This window comes from Cynocephalus volans, chromosome 3 (genome assembly GCF_027409185.1).
Source record: "Cynocephalus volans isolate mCynVol1 chromosome 3, mCynVol1.pri, whole genome shotgun sequence".
NCBI lineage: Eukaryota > Metazoa > Chordata > Mammalia > Dermoptera > Cynocephalidae > Cynocephalus > Cynocephalus volans.
This window is the reverse complement of record NC_084462.1, coordinates 50540594-50562061: the sequence shown is the minus strand read 5'-3', so window position 1 is coordinate 50562061 and position 21468 is coordinate 50540594. Positions and strand designations below refer to the sequence as shown.

Here is a 21468-nt window from a genome sequence, read left to right as displayed (position 1 = left end):
ACGCCGAGGGGCTCCAATACACAAGCTCAGACAGAGGAGGGGAGGGGGGTGTTCTAACAGGAGGTGGGATGAGGGAAGAGGAAGCAGTGATGGTGTCGGGGAAAGGGGGTGCTAGTGACATTTCTGAAGACTGTATGTGGCTCAGCGTGACCCCTCTCATTGAAGCATCTAAGCAGAGCACGATGGGACTGTCCAGGGAAAATGGCGAAGGAGCTGCACCTCCCATTTCTTAACGTGGGCAGCATGAATCCAAGCAGAAGTCTGCAGCAGGGGATCACAGACTTTCCAGAAGGCCCTGTGCAGAAACTGGAAGGAATACGAGGGAGCGCTTTGGCCTTCTGTAGCACTGGTGATAAGACAATCCCATGAGCTGCAGAAAGGGCAGCCTCCCTCCCAGGACAGACAGGAGGGACCTATCCAGTGGACTACTGTCCTGCGCAGCAGCCTTGCTGGTGACATACATGTCTAAACAGAGCTCAGTCACTTACACATTTAGAGAAGTGCTAAATTGCAATCAAGCAAATATGTTATACATCCCATTTCTTAATCCATGTGATGGAAAGAAAATGCAAATGAATGTATCCAGAAGATGCTATGACTGGATCAAGTCTTTTTTCAATCGTTGGACTCTTTTGAAGTGAGACATCACTAGTGACCCCAGCAATGTCATTACCTGGTCTCAGGTCCTAATGTTCCAGCTACATGAACTCCTGCTGTAGCTCTCTTCCCTGACATCTGGGTCTCCCAGGCAATGAGCCACAGGCTGTCTCTGACCATCTTGCAGCCCATCCTCTCACTCCCCACCCAGGATTCTTCCCTCGGTGAAAGTCTTGGATGTCTGACTCTGAGTTCTGGATTGCTATGCAATCTGCCCTACCCCACAGGTATAAACTTGGCAGAGGGATCTGCCCACCCCCAGAAGCCTAGTGATAGAAGCTAAAAAAAACTCCATGCACCCTGGACTCCTGGCAAATGTGTCCTGAAGAGAACCAAACTTGGGCAAGAACAAGCAAACCTAGGGATGGGGGTGGGGGGATCTGAAGCACAGGAGAGTGAAATCTTACCCTGATGGCTTAGAAGAATGAAAGATTTCTAAATGTGTCCTCATGCAGGAAAATATTCCTGAGAATGTGAAATCTACATGTGCAGGGCTTTTTCCTTTTTCTTTGATCTGTTTTGTAGGCTGGTGTGTCCCTGATGCCCAAAATAGGAATTGGCACATAGCAGGTACTCAGTAAATATTTGTGAAATGAATGAATGAATAAATGAATAGATCGGTTTCTTACAAACTGAAAGTAGACCTGTAAGAATTATGAAGTTGGAGAGGGCCCACACTAACAGAGCTGCCCAGGGTGGTTACCAAAAAGGTAGCTAGTTGGCTTCCAAAGGGCATTCTTTTCACTAGAGGACATAGGAGGACCAGAAAAGGCACCAAGACCTCCATCCAGCCCTTAACACAAGCTCAGAAGCCTGGTTTTCCTTGGCATCCAAAACTGGTAAAAGTCCAAAGCCAAGGTAATCATTAGAAAAAAGAGAAAGACCTCTATCCCAAGGGCCATCAGCATGACCTGTGGGCATACCTCCCTGGTATTTGACCCCTCCTCTCTGATCAGCTGAGATCTGCGGGCCGCTCCAGCACTGGTGACTCTTCTTCTCTCCTTCTAGGCTATCCCTGTCCCCAAAGTCCCTTCCAGAAATGTAGACTCAGCAGAGGTGAATGAAGATGTCAGTTCTGGAGGCTCTCCTGGATGGCCCAGATGCACCAGCCTCCTCCATCCTCACCCCAGAGCCCAGCCAGCCTTCCCGTCTCCCCAAGCTCTGCTGGACTCCACTTCCCATCCTGCACATACATCTCTGCCACTGACGAGAAGCCCCATGGTGAGGAACGGCCAAGAGAAGTAGCTAACACTTCTGCTTCTGGAAATGGCCCACCAGGCCATTGAAACTGTCTGCTGAGGACAGTTATGAAAGAAGGGTGGCACACTAAAAGAAGAACAATCTTCTTAAAGGATTGAAAGAGATAACAAGATAGTGAGGAATTACTAGGCAGAGTCAGTCATAGAGAAGAGAACCCAGAACAGTAAACCCAGCTCTCAAAGTTGCTCTTGACTTAAGGGCACTGGTGGATCCAGATGAATCTGTTTAGAAACTAACCTGTGCTTCTGATGAGCTTGTAGACAGGAGTCGCAGCCCAGTGCCCACAAAAGCTGGAACCCAGCGGGTCCCCTCAGCTCCTTTACGCTAGCTCTGAAGGGCTACACTCTCAGAATAAGGGTGAACCAGACCCAAACCAACCTCCATGGACTTGCAGCTCAGCTTCATGTCATCAGGTTGATCCAGTGAACCACAAGGTGTGAACTTGAGGATTATGGTAGTCCCAGTCTGGTACTGCCAGCAGGCATCGGTCAGTAGCAGAGAAAAGTCTTCTCTGGAAGAAGGCAACATCACACTAGGCCTCAAATTACTCCTACAAAGAAAGAGCCACCCTATAACTCATTCCCCACCAGGAACTCTTGGCAGGTCACCACCCTCCAAAAAGATTCACAGAAGCTGCCCTGGAAGGATGCCGTAACATTGTCTGACCCACGGCAGAAACAAGCCTGATCCCTCCCCAAACTTCAGTTAGTCCTCGCTGTCCACTTTTCTGGGATGAACCTGGATCCAGCTGCAGGTTCTCTTTGAAATCAGTGGTGTCCAAGCTGGAGGCCTGTTCTTGCTAGGTGAAATAAGCAAAACATCCAAATTAGAACCATGAAAACGCGTCCCCTTCTGCTCGCACACTTTTCTCTGCTGTGAGGCTCTCTTAGCAATCGGGTAGCCCTATCCCCGCGGGGGCATTGAACACTGGGAAATTGGCTTCAGGTTCTTTGTTGGGAAAGTTTCCCCTATGAGGGACTCAGGACACATTTCACCTCTTCGCCATTTTTCCTGAGCCTCACTTGTGGTCCCATAGTCCTGTCCCTTCCAATTAGATTCAGGGCTGACCACTGCCTGAGCTTGTGGTCTACACTGGGTAGAGGCAACCACTCCATCATCCCTTAGAGCGCTCAGCACTACCACACAATTTTTATTTGCTTAATATCTGTCTTTTGCTTACTGCGAATCTCACGAAAGCAAAAGCCCACAAGGTTTTTTTCCCATTGCTCGAGCAGTGCTTGGCACCCAGAAGGACTCAGACACTGTTTTCAAGTGAGTCTATGGAATCACTGCATTTGTTCTGCAGCCAAGACACTCAGCACGTGCAGCTCTGGGGCTCCACTCCGCCTTTGCTGTAGCGCTGGATTTTTCTTGTAGGAGAACTGGGAGGCCCCCTCCTTATTTTGCTTCATTGTCCTCTCCTTCTGTCTGCACCTTTTGTGCAAGATTTTTCAAGCACCTGGATTATCTGGTGCTTTCAGAGTACTCTTATAGTAAAGTGTTGGTTGACTCTATCTCCTTTCTAAAAACACTCCCAAAGTCACTTAGCCGCAGTTCCTCATACAACTATCACTGTCACTATCAAAAGTGTCACTTCCCTGTTGCCCAAGTGTGAGACCCTAGGCTTGGCTCAAAGATGATCAACAGTCCGTGCCATGCCCACACCAAAGCTGGACCACCACAGGGAGGCTAGGCCACCATGCTGGACCAGGGAGTGATCTAGTGACATTCCAGATACGTATACAAGTGCGTGGGGAATGTCTGAACAGCTGGAACCTTCTTAGAGGAAGAATGTTACTTGCTTGGGGTGGGGGTGGAAGAGTTTGATCAGTGCTTATAGTAGAAGGTGAGGTCCCAAGAGCCTGATATGGACCATTCCAAGGCTCAGGGAAAAGGATGAACTAACTACATGTGACCAGCAGGGGTCCTGTGTGATTTTTTTTCCTTTGGTTAGGGGGAAGGGGTGGGGTGGGAGGGGTAACTGAGTGAGGCAAGAGAAGGTGAGCAAAAAGAGCAAAGTCCACACGAACATGAGGCTGGAGGCTGACCCTGGGGTGAAGAGAACATTGGAGGGCAAGGAAGCATGAAGAACATTTAAAAACAGGAATGCCTAAGGCACCCTTGTAGGTAGGTACATGCATGTTTGCCATACACAAGGCTGGTCCTCCCCAGAACATCCCTGATTCCTCAATGAAGTCAAAATGGTACCCACAAATATTTCACAGGATTGAGTTTTGACTGCATCTTAAACCCAGGATGATACCATAAACAGAGAGAGCAGATATACAGAAGGCAGAAACCAGGAGGCCAAGGTGGCTACACAGTCACAAAACCTCAGGCCTACAGAGAAAACTTGTAATGTGCAATTGCAACTGAGTTCCTGAGGTCCTATATCCCAAGGGACCCCAGCACCCAGTGGGCAAAGTCACCACTGCAAAGGAGGACTTGAACTGGACCACAACTGGAGATGTCCATGCCAGAGGTGGCAGGGTGGGGAGGGGTCATGCAGCATGCTCCAGAACAATGGAGGATGTTAGCTGGGCAGCAAGGAGAGGGCTGAGCAGGACACTCTTGCAGGAAGAGGCAGGAGGAGCTGGGAGCATGCTTCAGAGAGCCTCCTAAGCTGAGTTAAAGAGTTTGGACTTTTAATCTGTTGGCAATGGGGAGCCACTGAAGGTTTATTGACCAGAGGAGCACCTGAGCCAAAGGGTGCTTGAGAAAAATCTCCCTGAGAGTAGAGTCCGAGAGCCCAGGGACAGAGCAGGGAGTGGAGTTCAGGCTCCTGTTGGGGGGACCTGGACAGGTAGAAAGGAAGGACTGAGACTTGCAATGACTGGAGAAGTGACAAGAACCAATGAGCAACTGGCAGGGGGAGGCAAGGAGACGAGGTGTACAGACAAGGCCTGAATCAAAAACGACGTGGACAACGCTGGTGCTGGGAGGAAGGTGGGTCACCAGGGAAGCCCAGAGAGGAGCGGGTGGGGCTTGGGGTGTGTCCCCTGGGAGGAAAATCTGCCAGATGAGCTCATTTAGGGAGAGTGGGGTGGGAAGATTGTTTGACTTTCACACTGCTCTTCTCAAATGCAGACTTGCTCTCTCTTCCTCTGTCCTCTCAAGTGTACAGAGGCTTCGCGCTTTGGGCTGAGAGAAGTCAGTGTCTTGCTGGACAGAGAAATGTGGCACCCCAAAATGCCCACTCCCTGATTTGCAGCATTTACATGTGGTCCTGGGCTGGTGGCCCCACCTGCCTCTCACTCTCTGTACTGGCTCTTCCTGAGGGCCACCACCCCACCATCCTCCCAACCGCATGCAAAATCCACACAGCCATCCGTCTACCTGTTTACCTTTTCTCTTGCACCATTTAGACCCCCACGTACAAAAGCAGCGCTTGCACGCTAGAAGAATCTCATGGGCAAAAGTGTGACATTCCTCATGGCATTTCAGTCTCTTACCTATGTTCTTCCCACCCTCCGGCACTGGTCCCAAGATCCTTCACCTCCACCTGCCAAGTCTGAACTTGTCGCTTTTCATACGTTGCAATTGCAGGTTTCAGAGTGCTTTTCCCCTTTTCTTCCTTGCATCTACTTCTTCCTTGGGCCGACGCGTGTCACTGCTTGGCTTGTCTCCCAGTGCTGTGCGGTACTCGTCCTGTCCACAATCATCATTCCACTGGATAGATGGTGATTATCTGGCCTGCAGCCCTGTGATTACACCATGCTTCATACTTCTCTAACCCAGAACTGGACTCTCATCTCACACCCCGACTTCCAGAGCCTCACAACACCTTTTTTTATTTTAACTGTGCTGTGGGCTCTAGTCTGTCCATGCTGCATTGATTACTCGGGAACCCAGCTGTGGCCTGTTTTCCCTGGGACCTGCCGTGTCGCACGTAGCAGCAGGTAGGACACTGCTGCAAGACTTGCTCTTTAACAATCCCGCCTGCCAGAGACATTCAGTCTTCCTCCTGGGCTAGATCCTCTCTGAACTGGAGTTTTTTTTTCACCTGTGGGTCGCTGAGAAGGAAAGGAAACTCTGTAGTACTTTTTGAAGTCTTTCCTCCTCATCAGAAAGACTTACCCAAATGTCTGGGTGGGTTTACAACCTACCATCCTATCAGATTGGTTGACCCTTCCTCAGACGCCAGGACCATCTTCTGCTCCCTGCCATGCTGGAAATCCTGTTTTTCCAAACAGGATGGCTCTCCTGGGCATGGGGAGGAATCTGTCACCCTTCCCAAGTCCCCAACCCCTCCAGGGTTGGTAAAATCCTCATTCAGGCCTTCTGGCCTTGGGTATCTGGGATGGTCTTTGGGGTTGCATGTATGACCCTCCAGCCAGGACATCCATGTCTGGTCACCATAGTTTTCATACAGAATGCATCAAGGTATCAGAGAGGTGCCCCGGAAGAGAGTGAGGGGGTTGGGGGTGATTGTGGGGCTATGCCTACACCTCCGAGGCTGTGCCTACATCTCCAGGGCTGGAATTCAGAAAGCTGAGGAGCGGCATGGACGAAGGGTATAGGAAAAAAGCAACCTAAAAACTTCACTCCTCGAGATGCATTCCCTAAACCAGCAGCACCGGCCTCTCCTGGGAGCTTGTTGGAAATGCAGAATCTCAGGCTGCAGACCTGCTGAATCAGAACACAGCACATTCTATCCAGGCTCCCGCAGTGAGTTCTCACACGTCTTCACATGCTATGTGGCCTTGGCCTCAGTGGGCCTCACGGTGGTCCCCCAGTGAGCCACTGGGCTGGCTGTCAGTGTCCCTGGGCCTGGCTCTTCCTACTGTCCCCACCCATACCCCCTCACAGAACACCCAACACTGAGCCTCCTCCCCCAGCTCAGGTGTGCTCTGGTGGGATCTCCAGACTGAGAAACATGCAGCCAAAGCCCCCACAGCCAAAGACACAGTTGGCCTGACCCACCACTTGGGGCTAATACCCTACATGGTGCCTCCTGGTCCCCCTCAGGGTGAATGAAGTTCAAGGCTTTTCAGACTCACTGAACATATCATGCTTCTCTTCCAAATCAGTACATTGGGAGTCTGAGGGATTTTTTTATAGGTATGTCCTCATCCGTTCTCTGCCCCTCATGCAGTCGCCATACCTTTCACAGTCTGGGCGTGAGTGTGTGCCCACCTGACACACGTACACCTCCTCCTCTGTGTCAGCAGGAAAGCCATGAGTGACAGGTGTAGAGGAAGAACTGGAGGAGGAGGAGGAAGCCACCAGCTCCAGCTGAGTCTTGCTTATATGGCTCAGAGGCTTGGAGGGGACTTTCCTCCTGTGGAGGAAACAGTTGGAATTCACAGAAACTCTCCAGCCCAAGTCTCTTCAAGTGTAGAATGAGGACGCTAGACCCCACGATCTCCGAGGGCTCCTTCAGCACAGAGAGCCACACTACAAATTTCCTGGGTGTCATCCTGCTCAGCAGGACTCAGTCCTCAGGTATAGACTTCAGGTTGAACCTTTCCAAGCTCTAGGGGCTGGTCCTAAGGATGACTATTAGGACCTTCAGGAAAAAGACACAAAGGCTTTAAATGCAAAACTCTGATACAGAATTCAGTCTATGAAAGAAGTGACATCTTAAGGCAGTGGTGCTGGGACCACTGAAGAGACCACCTGGGAGCAAATAAACTTGGATCCAAACCTCACCAATGGCTGCTCCAGGGACAGGGTTCAGGGAGACTCGCTGCACATCAGGGCCACTAGGGAGCTTTGGGTGCTGCGATGTCTGCAGCGGTTGGGGGAAAGCCGGTGGGGTTTGGGTAGGTTGGTTCATGGCAAGGAGCTTCAACTCCGCCCCCGGAGCCCTCATTTGACAGTGCCACATGGGCAGCAGCTGCCTTTTGTGGGCTCCGCTCATTGGCACAGGACAGTCATTGAGCCATGCTTTGCCGGGAGAGGGGAAAGCTCAGGGGCTGAAGTGCACCCAGCCCCCCACCACCCTCCATCCTGACTGCAGGGCCTGGTGGGGGACGGACGCTCCCTGGTTGTACGGAGATGAGGATGGACCGCGGTGGAGAGCTGAGCCCAGCATTCAGACAGGCCTCCTCCTTCTCTAAGCTTCAGGCTGAAATACCGAAAGGGGAGTGAAGTGGAGAGATGAGGAGGAAGAAAGGAGACTGCCCAGTAGCTGAGCTCTTGTTGGAGCCAGCTCAGACCCCAGGGGCCTGGCTCTTGTGTTTCTCTGCGAGGCCTCGCTCGTCCATAGCTTTTGCCAATACAGGTTAGAGATGGGTCGCTCAGTAGCACAACCCTACAGGGCATGACTGGAAGACCCTCTTTTAAAAGGCTGTTAGAATATTTATGGACACAGGGAAATGCTCATAGCACCAAGCGAAAGGAGCAGATCATATTGAGGGAGGAGGAGGAGGAACAGGGCTGACTGGAGAGAATCCATTTCGCTGTCCAAGAACCCAGCAGGAGTCTACGTGCTGGAAATGCAGCAGAGACCTCGAGGGCAACAGACCACGTCCTCTTCCAGGAAACACCAAGGGCAGGAGTTTGTCCCCTTCCCACAAGCATGTCGGTACCCAAGGTTGCTTAAATCCCTTGGGCAAACATTCTTTTACCTTCTTCTACAGACCTCAGGAGAACAATGGGGTCCCACCTGCAGAGACTGAAAATAGAATGCCTTCAGACCAACTGACTGATAAAGACCCCAACTGCAAGACTGGGCATCTCACCCTCTTTCCCAAGCCCCCTGCCCTGCTCTTTTGCCTTTAAAAACCCCTTGCACTGAACATTCGAGGAGCAACACTCCTCTTTCGTGGTGACCCCCTTATGCACAGGTTACCTTTCCATAAACCAGGCTCGCTCACTCTCACTACGGGCTCAGTGTTCATTTCTATGACATTGACTCCCAAAGAACATGGTATCCTAGGTATGGTAACAATATTACCCAATTTTGTAGTGAAAGAGATGGCAGGGCCTAGACATAGCAGTCCAGAGGTCACTCGTCCAAGCAGAGCTGGTCACTCCCTTGTCAGATCAGACAATGAGGCCCCCGAGTCCCTGTCACAGCATGTAATTCTCTGTCATCCCTGGAGGCGATGAGCCTGGTCCTCCCCAGACTCAGCTTCTTGAACCTTACAATCAGCACAGCGTCTGGCACAAGTGGGCCTTCAATATGTGTTTGCAAATGAAGCGTGGATGGACGGTGCATGGGTGGAGGGACGGAAGAAGAAAGTTAGAGGGAAACACACCAAAATGCTTTTAAGGGTTATTATTATCTGGATAACTTATTTTATCTTCTTTATAATTATCTGACTTCTATAATTTCATGGAAAAGATCATTTTCATAATAAATACATTTTTATCAAAATCCCGCTGTTTAAATCAGTCTGAAACGTTTTCTCATAACTTCAAGTCCTATTTATTAACCAGTGATCCAGAAGACACTTGGAACTACATCATGTCTACCACAGTGGGTCACATCTTCTAGAACCAACACTGGGACACATGACCCAACAGGTTCCTAAATGTTCACAAGAGAAATGGGACTAAGTATTTAGAATCAGGGTGCCCCACAAATCTGAGAAAGACACCCACATGCTAGGCACAGGCACTGCACTTAGGGAAGATGACAGTAACGCCAGGGATGTTTGTGGGGTCCCTTAGGACAGTGGGCCAGTTTCACCCAAAGTTGGCCCCTCTAATGGGCCCATAATAAGGAAGAGATGGAAAGAGGGAGATGTCAGAAGGAAAAAGATGCTCTGCCCGGGTGAAACATTGTTTCCAGCTTGACTATGCTTCCCTGAGGCTAAACTCATTGCGCTCTTAAGAAATGGACATTGTCTTCAGACAGGAGGAGCTGGGTTATTCAGGTAAGTGCCAGCCTCCCCTCCACCTCCACCTCCCCTTCTCCCCTCTGCCCACAGGCTACATCCACAGACCTCATGCTCCCAAGCACCGGTCACCATCAACTTCTTGCCCTGATAAAAGCCTCGGGGGACCCCTGCTCCCCTCGCTCACTCTCTCTGTACCTGTGAAACCACAGCACTTTGTAGCTCTCGCAGGGCCCTGAGACAAAGGTACCAGGTGGAATCAGTGCTTCTGCACAGCCAGCCCTACCTTGGACCGAGTCCCAGCACTGGGTGGCAACGTGGCGCTGTGCATAGCACCCAGGCCTGCAGCAGCAGACGGAACTCTCACTCTATGCAAGTTCATTACCAAAGCCTTGGTTTCCTCACTGGAAAGCAGAACAATGACACAGAAGCTATTCTGTAGTGTTACCATAAACATTAGCACATTAGTGCTATGTGCCCCGTGGTGTTGTAAAGACGTGAACACATCCAACTCACATTACCCTGGTGAGGTAGATACTAATATTCCTTTTACAGATGAAGAGAGGGGATTCCAAGTGGTCACACAGTGGTCAATGTTAGAACCAGGATTTGAGCCCAGGGAGTCCAGCTTCAGAGTCCAAGCTCATCTTGCTATGCAAGTGAATCTCTTTACAATGCATGGAGCATTCTTAACATGACATGAGGAACATATTAAAATCTCAATAAACAGTAGCTGATGCTCTTTGTCTCAGATGCCTTAGTAAAGCAGATGACAGAAGTGACGGGGCTCTGTGTACAAAACTTATCTCCCTCCTACTCTAACAGCCTTAAAAGTCAGGAGCGTGCCTGTCTCGTTCACCTCTGCAGCCCGGCAGGCTCCCGGAACACCTGCTGGATGTGTAACAAAATGACATGCCATTTATCGAGCACTGTGTGTGCCTTATCACATTCAACCCTCCCCAACTCCCTACCTCCTGGGAAGCTGAGGATTTCAGTATCTTGCCCAAAGGGTGGACAGAGTGAGACTGATTAGCCAGGCAGCATAACGTACTCCTGGGGTAGCTTTCAAACAAAAAGGAGATTATTCCACTTCATTAGTTACTTTATGTAGTGCTTATTCCAACTCTGTTGTTCACTTTCTAGCCCAGAACATTCCCATTAATTATTTTCCATGGATAGTGATTCCAACTAAAGTAAGGAGAGAAAAGTACACTGATGTTTACCAAGACCTCCAGGGAACTGGGAGAGAGAACGAGAATATCAGATAATGGGGGTTGATCTCAAGGCTGGCTCAATCAATAATAGTCTCAAAACCTTATGTGGGAAGCAGAATCATTACAAAGAAAAACAATGCGATCTTGGAACAGTGGCAATCTCAAAGCACATCTCTACGTGTTTGATGAGATAAAAGAGGAGACATGGAAAATTTTCCCAGATCCAGACTCCAATTTAGCAAATGGTCTGATGTAACATCACAGGTACCAAGAGTGGGCTCTTCAGTGTTGAGACCAGAAGTAAAATGAAAATCAAATGCACTATTTCCCCAAAGCGCAGCCCAAGTCAGGGCCCAGTTCAGCCATCCTGCTCCTAACCCTTGCTGGGCTCGGGTCAGGATTTCCCCTGGCACGCAGCCCATTCCTCTCCTGTCACCATCCCTGTCTGGTCCACCATAGCAGGGACTTCTACAGGTGTGTGGACACCCAGCCTGAGCATCTGAGCATCTGAGTTCTGTCCACACCCAAGTCCCAGTTACACCTGGCCACTCTTGGACTAGCTGTGAGCAGACAAGTGGACCTAGGGAGAATGAACCCAGCACAGGCCCTGGAAAGCAGCTCAGAGGATCTGGACAGAGCGTTTCAAGGTCCCAGGAGCTCAGGTGAGATCTAAAAAAAGAAGGGCCTGGGCACCAGTGGGCACATCCCCTTTGCCCTGCAGACTCCTTTCCCTACCAGTGGGCCATGGCCAGACAGTGGCCATCTAAAATGTGGGGAGGTTCTCAGGACATGTGACCTTAACTCTCTCTGGCCCAGAACTCAGACTTCTTACCTACCCTAAGTGCAAACTGTTTGGGTCTCAAAAGGGAAGTCCCCACCTCTTCCCCTCAGGGAAAAGTGCTGGAGAGGGCAGGAGACTGACGGTCCAAGACCTGTGCTTTATAAACCATGTGACCCTGTGCAGTGATTGACCCTCCTAGTCCTGTTCCTGCATGTACAAAATGAAGACTATCACCAACCTCATCACGTCGTTTGTAGGATTCAGAGGATGTAAAAGTGCTATGCAATTAGGAGATCTGTTTTCTTATGGAGAGCCGGGGAGGGGTTCAATGGAAACAGCCCTGGACCAGTGGAAATGTTTACAGAACTCGGAGTCTGTTCCAGGAATGAACCACCCAAAGGAATCTCTAAAGGACAGATTAAGAAAGTGTATGCAAAGGCACCTGGCCCACAGTGGGAACTCAAAAATGATTAGTGGTGGCAGTTCCCAGGTGCCTCCAGTGCCAGGCACATACTCTGCTAAATTATATCACCTAATGGTCATGATAACCAAAGAAGTAAGCTTGCCCCCATACCTCGGGTGGGAAAAGTAAGGTCAAGGTGACACAGTTCACGACCGGCAGGGCCAGGAATCATATGTGTGTCTGTCCGCATCTGGATTCTTCTTCCCATCACACTCAGCATCAGCCAGCTGGTTTTCTTGCAGACTCTGAAAATAACTCATTCACAACACTCTCACCTGCTCACAGCAGGACACCTGCTCACGGCACCCCGTGCTGGATCAGCCATAAACATTTAAGCCAGAGACTGTGGGCCATGTGCTCTGCCAGACACACAAGAGCTCGTGTGTTCCTGTGCACGTCCACTTGACTCACCAAAAAGCCCATCCCCGAAAAAATGAAGCTTATGATAAGCCAACTAAGCAAACTCAACAAGAAATAAGAGCAAATTTTTAGGCTCTTTACAAGGAGAGTCATGAGGAACTTTGCTGACCCAAGACTCAGGTAGCAACACAGGGCCTGGCTCAACACCACCCAGAATGTTCGTGTCTATCTGGTTCCCAATAATGGAAAAGAAACCCTGTTTTCACCAGTAGTAGGCTGTAGACACTGAATCTACATCAAGTGTTCTTGAATTCTCTGATAAATAAAAACCACAAGAAATTCTGGCATTACCGGGCTGGCTCCCACTTATTAGCAGGAGCAGTCCAGGGGCCTTACTGGGGCAGACACTTTTCCTGCACTGGTGGTGCTGGAGCAGACACCACCAGGTCCCCAGAGCCTGCTGTCCCTCACCTTCAAAGGATTAAACCACTTACATGCATAAGAAAAGACCTATCCCAAATACAATCAGAAGGCCCAGGAAGCTGTCAGTGGTTAAAACATATGCACATTCAGATATGCAAATTCAGGATGCTGCTACAGGGAAGGTGGGTGACTGGGGAGGATCCAGTGGGCGAAGGCAGCATGGGATTGTCACCGTCATCATACCCTTTACTGCTTTTCTCCCCAGTGCTGTCATAGTCCTTTGTTGATGCTTGTAACACGACCCTCCCCTCCCCAGAAACTGACACCACCAATCCCTTTGAAGGGCTTCAGTTGCTAAATCTCACCAGCAAGCTTAGGGTGCTAGTGCACCCCTCCTCCCAGGCCCTGCTGTTCTGGGTCATTTACCCCTGATTCCATTAAACTGGTATCCAAACCCAAGAATCTCACTGAAGGGGACAAGCATGGAACACAAATTAAACTCAAGACTTCATCAGGGCCCTTTTGGGAATAACCTCTCCCCCATCCCCAGCAGTGTGAGAATAACCACACAATTAATACTTTTACAATAGGAAATGCAGGCAGCAGAGGGAAGGGCTTGGATGTTAGGAATCATCTCTGACTTGCTGGCTTCCGTAGGTCTTCCGTGGCTCATCAGAGAAGACGGGTTTTCCTTATGTAGAAGGGGGCATGGCGGGGATGGATTCCTAGCCGAATCCTCAAAAATAAAGGCAAGTTGCAACACCAGCCCAACCTCACCATGAGAAGGGACCTCTACTGACTCCGGAGCACACTCCTCCCCCTTAGGCTGGCTCATCTCTGGGTGCCATAACAAACCAATGTGACAGGATGGAGACTCGGTGCAGGACACAACTCTGAGGGGACTAAGAAAACCCACCCTCAGGGGCTTGCTCCCCTCGCAGCTCTGCTGAAGAAAGGGCTGCCCCCAGAACTCTAGTTTCCGCTCTGGTTGCAGAGAAGACTAAACTGGAAGAGGAAAGCAGACCACACCCACCAGCTTCTTGGCACTTCCAAGGGTACCACGTTAGACGGGAAGCAAAGGAGCTTTTCTTTCTGGCTTTTACTCACTTGGGTGCTAACCCAGACTGGACTTGTCCCACTCTCACTCACAGAAACCAAGTCAGTAACAAGCCAGTGAGAGGTTTTTGACGTGATTGGTTCTGTGTTCCCCGGAGAGACTCCAAGGTTCTCCAAAAACAATGCGGGTGCTGTATTTCCTAACCAAAGAGGCAGCTTCCTGGAACTGATAAGATCAAATGAGCCTACAAATGTCAATATAGTAATAACATGCCCTCCCCTCCCCCCACCAAGCACCATTTCATAGGAGCCAGATACCTGCCAATGGCCCCCAAGCCCTGGCCTCCTCCACAGCCCTGTGCCCACATTCCTAAGCATGAGAAGGCACCTCCCAGCCTCCCTCTCAGCAAACATCCAAACCAAATGCACACGTGGTTCACGTCTAAACGGTTTTTATTCAAGCGCCTGTAGTGCTGAAGTTCCACCAAGGTCATTCTCCTGGCTGCCTCTGCCAGAACCAGAGGGGAGCACCTGGCAGATAGGAGAATAAGTTGGGAGAATCCAGCTTCCGATCGATGACTCAGCGGCAGTGTTGAAACGCGAGCGTGAGCCAGCAGTTCCAGTTGGAAGGCTGAGAGGGCGCCCAGCTGCTCAGTGGCCCGGCTTCCTGGAGTCACCACTCTGGCCATTAGCGCAGCGTGGAGGAGAGAGATAAAGCAGCCGTGGCCCTCTGTTTCCAGTCCCACCCCTCTGGCAAATGGGGGGGCAGGTAGGGAGGAAGAAAAGTCAACAAAGGAGGTGGAAGGGAGAGGCACAGCAGGCAGGACACGGGGGCTCCGCACAGCAGGCAGGACACGGGGGCTCCACACAGCAGACAGGGCAGCTGGCCACGCTGCTTGTACACTGGCTTCTAGAGGGTTCTCCTGCCTGCAGAGGCCAACGCGCCTTCCTAACACAATAGGGCCGTGGGGGGAACCTACGCCCAGCTGGGCCTCGCTAAGCCCTTCCCACACCCCCCCAGCACAACAGCCCTTCTCAGGAAACTGAAGAACCTGGAAATGGGAGTGAGTAGGAAAAGGCTGGAGTTTTCATCCAAAACCATGAAGCAGGACTATAAACAGGCAAATATACAGACCCTGAAGCAATGCCAGAAAGGAAAGGAGGGGATTTAAAAAAATAAAAGATAAAAAATAAAAAACACCTCTCTAGAGAGAACAGAATCCCAGGGTCCCAAAGGCACTGCTCATAGACTTTAGCAGAAGCATATTAAGTGGCAGCAAATAACCTCAACACTGGAAAACAGTTAAATGGGAGGCCTCTATCCACCTGAGAAGTCAGCCCAAGGCCAGGTTTCCAGAAGGGTATCTCCAGATAATGTCACCTAGCAAGCCCAGGTAAGTCGCCCACACCTGTGGGAGGGGCCTTTCCACAGTAACCTCCTGGGTCTGGTGGGTTTCTCGTCCAGCCTGGCCTGGGCTGATTTCAAACATAGTCCCTGACAGTGTGCTTTTACCAGCCAACCTAATCACCATTCACTTAAATTACCACAGTGATTTTTTTTTTCATTACCCTTCTAAAACAAACAATGTAGAACTCTGAAAGGGCAGAGAAACACACACACACACACAAAACACACACCATAAGCTGCCTGGCGCTTTCCTTTCCCTTCAGAGAAGGAGAAATGATTTCATATGTATACATGCACAGGCGCACACACACATATGCGTTCTTCCCTGATATTTGAAATTCTTTGTGAATTAGCCATGCCTATTTCTGTTGAGCCTTTTGGAAAAAAGAAAGAAAAGGAGCCATAAACATGTACTCTTCTGGTTCTGGTAAGAGCTGACCAGCTCTAAGCACTTCTACTTTGAAATTTCACATAGCCATCACCAAAATAAGACCAGAACCGACCAAACAAGAAAGACCACCAAAGGGTCAGACGTCTCTTGCATGTAGATCCCGGAGAGCAGAATGTTAGAAATTCTAAATACACAGCTGAGCTATCCTTCAGGCTTCTTTTAGATTCTTCATCCTCTAGATCTCTTTTACTATTGTCAATAGTTGCTTTAAAAAAAAAATTTTTTTTTTAAATTCAACAGGTTTCTCTTTTCTCCTCTTAGGCAAAAAACAAAACAAAACAAAAAAAAACCTCTTAAAGAAGAGAGAAGAAGGGGTAACATTTTAAAGGGGCGTCTAAAGGGTGGCAGAGGTGACTCTGGAGTGGTGCCTGGCAAACAAGTCTGACGGTGACATCTGAGCAGACGTCCCACACATACAACGGAGCCAGAGCCTCATAAACCATGTTTGTTTTGGTTTCGATGCCTCTGACAAGAGAGATGGCTCCCAGGTCCTTCACAGCCCAGGCTGCAGCTGACCAACTTTCCACAGGATGCCCACACGCTGGAAAATGGGTTTTACCTAAAAGAAGAGGAAGGACAAGAGTCAGCACCTTCTGGCAGAGCCCCGCACCTGTCCTGACCCCTCCCTAACAGTCTCCATCCATGCGACCTGCTGTCACTCTCTCCTCCCCCATCTCTAGTCCTGCCACACAAGCTCTTGAAAACTCCACACTCCCCAGCCACAGGAGCTCTGAGCATGCGTCTGCAAAGCACACTCCACTCTTGCAGGTAACCCCTTCACTTCCCTCTGCTGCCCACAGGCCCCCTGGTGCACAGCCTCTTTTCTCCCTATGTCCCTTCTTCCTAGCCCTTCAATGGGTGTTCATGTCAGGGATCAGCAACCTTTTTTTTCCTATACCAGCTCAGAGTAAATATTTGAGGTGTGGCAGGTCCTGCAGTCTCTGTGGTGACTATTCAACCCTGCCATCATGGTGGAAAAGCAGCCACAGACAGGACAGAAATGCTTGGGCATGGCTGTGTTCCAATAAAACTTTATTAACAGACACTGAAATATGAATTGTATATAACTTTTACATGTCATAAAATATCATTCTTGTGATGCTTTTTCTACCATTAAAATGTAAAAACCATTCCTGGTATGAGCCGTACAAAAAAAGGCAGTGAGCTAGATTTGGCCCGCCGGCTATAGTTCACTGACCTCTGGTTTATGTAATTATCTGTTTAGCGTATGTCTTTTGCTTAGACTGGGAGCTCATGCAGGCAAGACCCACACCTGCACTTGCTCACCTTTAAACTCACCCCAGCGCTAAAGCACAATGTCAGACAATGTAAGGGGCACAAGAAATATTTGTGCAATGAATGAAAGTTTAAAAACAATCTATTCAAGACATCATCTAAAGGGACTTAGAAAAGGAGGGAAAATCTGACCACTTAAAGCTGCCACCACCATCTATTGATATCTGCTTATGGACATTCTAGAATCACACATGTAAAAATAATGATTTAATAGAGTTTAGAAAATAACAAACTTCATAATATTACATGATCCTAAATATAAATACTATCATATCAAGTAGCTATTCACTAAAAGATGAGGACATCGTACTTTTAGAAAATAAACACTTAAGTATTTGCGGGAATGGGCCATGATATAGGTAACTTACCCTCAAATGACTCAGGAAAAAAATGTTTTGTATGTGCACACACACATATATGCACACAGAGCAATCATAAAGTAAAAGAGATAAAATGTTAACAACAGGAAAATCAAGGTACAACGTATAAGGGTGTTCCCTATACTATTTTTATTTTTGCACTAAGTCTGAACATTTTTTCCAAATAAGAACAATGAAAAAAATAGCTATGGGTATCCTTATATTAGCCACTAAGGTTCCGTACTCAGACTAGAGGAAGTAAAATAATAAACCTCCAGCAGCCATGTCCAAGTGGTGCAGGCTGGCTTTTTTACAGCATCCACCTGCCCCTCGTCCGGGTCAGGAAGTGGGGAAACTAACCCACACGACTGACATCTCGGAGCCCCAGCACTCACACCTACTACACAGACGGAGAGCCTGAGGACCTCAAATGTTAAGGCTCCTACCAGGTCTGACTCCACAACCAGACCGTCCACTGCATCCCGCTGCATGTTCAGTGTCAAGGACGAGGGGCGGGACACGGAGACTGGGGAAGGAGCAGCAAAGCTTTCAGACCCAAACCAAAGGTCAGACCAGAGGGAAGCGACCAATCCCCACAGCTGCACCAGAATAGACGTGCACATGAACAACAGCAGGCTACAGCGGGTCTGCTGAGTCTGGAAGGAGCAGGCCATCAGAATCAGCAGAGACGTAAACTCTATACCACCACCGCCTGAATATTCACCTTCTCATGGGCATCTTACAAATGCCCCAAGAGCGTACCCAGGGATCCTCTACCAGGTTCTCTGCCTCCACCCCATCCCACAGGTGGCTGTTTACACCCCCTGTGCCCATTAGAATAAATGTATGCACACACACGCATGCACGCGCGCCCACAGTAGAGAGCAACAGAGCACAGAGAAGGGAGCCCCACTGCTGCTCACAGAGCGAGCACCTCACACCTGCTCAGCCTCCTTCCACAGCAGGACTAAACCCCCAGGGCTGCTCCTGGGAAAAAGGAAACAGCAATCTTCCACATGCCTCCACGGGAGAGCGGCCATGCTCACACCTGTCAGTGTCCACTGAGACCAGGAAGGGCTGCTGGCTCTCTCGGTCTCTCCAGGAGGCGGTGGAGCCACATCCCAAGTCTGGGCAGTGTAGCTGGTTGGGCCAGCAGTCTCTCTGGTTTGACTGAGGCCTGGGAACGATGCTGCGGGGACAACAGACCTGGGGACATGCTGGCCACAGAAGAGGCTTGCTGTCACATCCAACTCTCCCTATTTTGTCTGGCTATTTCTCTGAGGCCATTTCTAGACCCAAAACTTTGGAGACCGCCCCCCCCCAAGGAGGGGCCTGGGGGCAGAGGCCAAGGCTGAAGCCCATCTTGTTATCCCCACATATGCACAAATGTCCCTGTGTCTGCACACACTACTCCCTGCCCGCTGAGCCACTTTGGGCTGACTTCCTGGTCCTTTCAAAGTTGCCCTAAGCCTCACCTCCTCTGGGAAGAACTCCCTGTCCCCTCCTGGCTGCCGACAGCACCCTAGTCCTCCCTCCCTTAGGGCACCGCCAAGTGGTCTAGAAGTGTCTGTGGTCCTGGCTGTCTCCTGTGCTGGGCTCACCCGGCCTGCAGTCATAACAAAGGGGGTGAGGAGCAGAGGTTCCCAGAAGATCTGTCGGCCCCATTCCCATCCCCCAGAACTGCCAAACTGCTAATGGCATTCCTGATTTGTCATTAAGACAAACCAGAAAGAGCTGTATTTAGTTGCTGTGACCCAGGCTTATTTAGATTTCCAACTGTCCTGTACTGGGTTATAACCATCCCAGAAAAGGAGAGTGATGTGTCCAGCTTGTGTCTGTCCCATGTTTTACAAGAAGCTTGTCTGGCAAATGCAACAACCCTCAACATGGGAGCACCTGTCAATGGCATCCAGCACCCTGACAACTGACCTCTAGGTGCAGCAGTCAAGGATGCCTCGGGAAGGGGGCACAGCAGCCTCGGGAACAAATGACAGGGAAGCTGGAGGGGCTTCCGTTTGTGAGTACGCCTGAGATGGACAGACGTGAGGACACCACCACCACGTCGGGGAGCCCGCCACACTTCAGCTCACATCCCAGGACACTAAACGCAGGAAAAGAACTGAAAAACATGACTTGCTTTTGCAAAAGCATGGCTACTTAGGATTATTTGCGCTGTTTTTCTTTTTCTGCCTGATTCTTTTGCAGCACTATAAACAGTAGGCAGGAAACTGAGTCAGATTCACTTAATGAATTTTGATGGCCACACAAACTCCTGTTCACACAGGCTCTCTCCTCACAGACATAAAACTCAGCTTTAAGGTGCCCTGGCCACATGATATCCTAACTGAAAACTGCCCACAGACTGCCAGTACTGCTTTTCAAAGCAACAAAACTTCTCCATGAGATGCCTGTTTTTAACACACACACTCTGCATTCTGTAAGGAAGAGGGCTGGCAGGTCTTCACTCAAACAAGTATGGGGATGGCTGCTGATGCTGTCTCAGGTCCAGGTAGGATACTCAGCACCTATGGGGAGCCTGCAGGTCACTGGCTCCTCTCTGCTTCCTTCCAGGCCTCAGGAGCTCATGACACCCACAGCTCCCATTACCACTGCCCCTGCAGCTGTCCACCTGCTGATGCTCCCAACAGCTCAGCTCCTCATCCTCCAAAAACCACAAGGAAGCATGCAGAGGGTAGAAGGGTCTTCCAAGCCCAACCAGTCAGGGGTCCTTAGTAAGTGGAAGGAACCGTAAGAAGTTCCTGCCCCAGTGTGCTTAGCAGCTGTTGTAAGAGCACCCATGGAGACTCAGAGCCCCAGGCTTGGTCTAGGATAAGCAAGTCAAGTCTGTTTTCTCCCACTCCCAGCCTACCCTGTAAGGGCCTCTTGCTGCAAACAGCACCAAATGTCCTTTGTTCCCAACACAAGATGCCAGGCACAGTCCCCAGCACTGCAGCGGAAATCTCATCGGTTTCTAATTATGTTCCCGCAGGAAGCTCAATCCACTTCAGGGTGGGAGGCAAGCATTTCAAGAATGCCTGTCCACACCCCCACGGAGCCACATCTTTTCCACGCATAAGAAGCGGGGACAGAGACCTCCCTCTTAGCATGAGTGGCCGGATCTCCCAGCAGTACCTTTGGGCTGTGCCTGTCACAGCTGCTGGGCTGCCTGCCACACAAGCGGGAGCAAGAGTCAGCATCTGCCTTGCCTTGCGGGATGCCTAAGGGTGTGACAAAAGACTCCCGTAATAAACCACGGATGCACAGAGGACAAAACATCCACCTCAACTGCACACTAGGCCAACCAAGCTCAAAACACATACAACCAAAATCCAAATGTCTCTTGAAATATGGAACCATTTCAAAACCCCAGGGTTCTCTATACTCTGTTTAGCTATCATTTCTCCCTTCTAATTAGCCTTTTTAAGTACAGAGTTGGAAACTCTTTTCCTACAGACTCCCCCGCCCCAACACCATATGGCCCTAAGCACTGGAGGTTTTATCTCACGGACTGTAACACCCCAGTGCGAGGAACAGGAAAAGAGGGCTGTCAACAGAAACCTCACTCTGCTCACCTACGCCTTCCTTTTCACTTCCTACCTGGCTTAAAACTTCGAGAAAACAAGCCTGGCTGATGTACAGGCTATGTCGCGAGATGTTTGTCAGAGAGTTACAGGTGTAATAAGAGGCAGGTGACTGTCTGACTGCCCCGGCACCAACATGATTTTCCTTTTTCCACTCAATCATTAAATAACCCAAAGTTTCAACCACATCCAATTTAAATGTAGTCTGTCTCCTAGAGAGAACCAAAATTAATTTGGTTGAGCTATGTCTAAACAGGAAAAATCAGTACCTGTGAACAGATTATCAATATGCAGACAGAAGTTCTCAAAAACACTAAACCCAACATAAAACTGGCCTTAAAACCTTTGTTCTTTCATCTTTATTAAACTGAA

General features: G+C 49.7%; 1 protein-coding gene across 1 annotated transcript in view; it reads right to left on the bottom strand.

Annotated features, from left to right (window-relative positions):
* Positions 1-14436: 14436 nt before the first annotated feature.
* The window catches only part of FAM174B (family with sequence similarity 174 member B), a 32528-nt gene continuing 25496 nt past the window's right edge, over positions 14437-21468 (bottom strand). Inside the window, exon 3 of the mRNA XM_063090476.1 lies at positions 14437-16419. Coding sequence (XP_062946546.1) covers positions 16416-16419 — 4 coding nt within the window. The 3' untranslated portion in view covers positions 14437-16415. The remainder of the gene's footprint in view (positions 16420-21468) is intronic.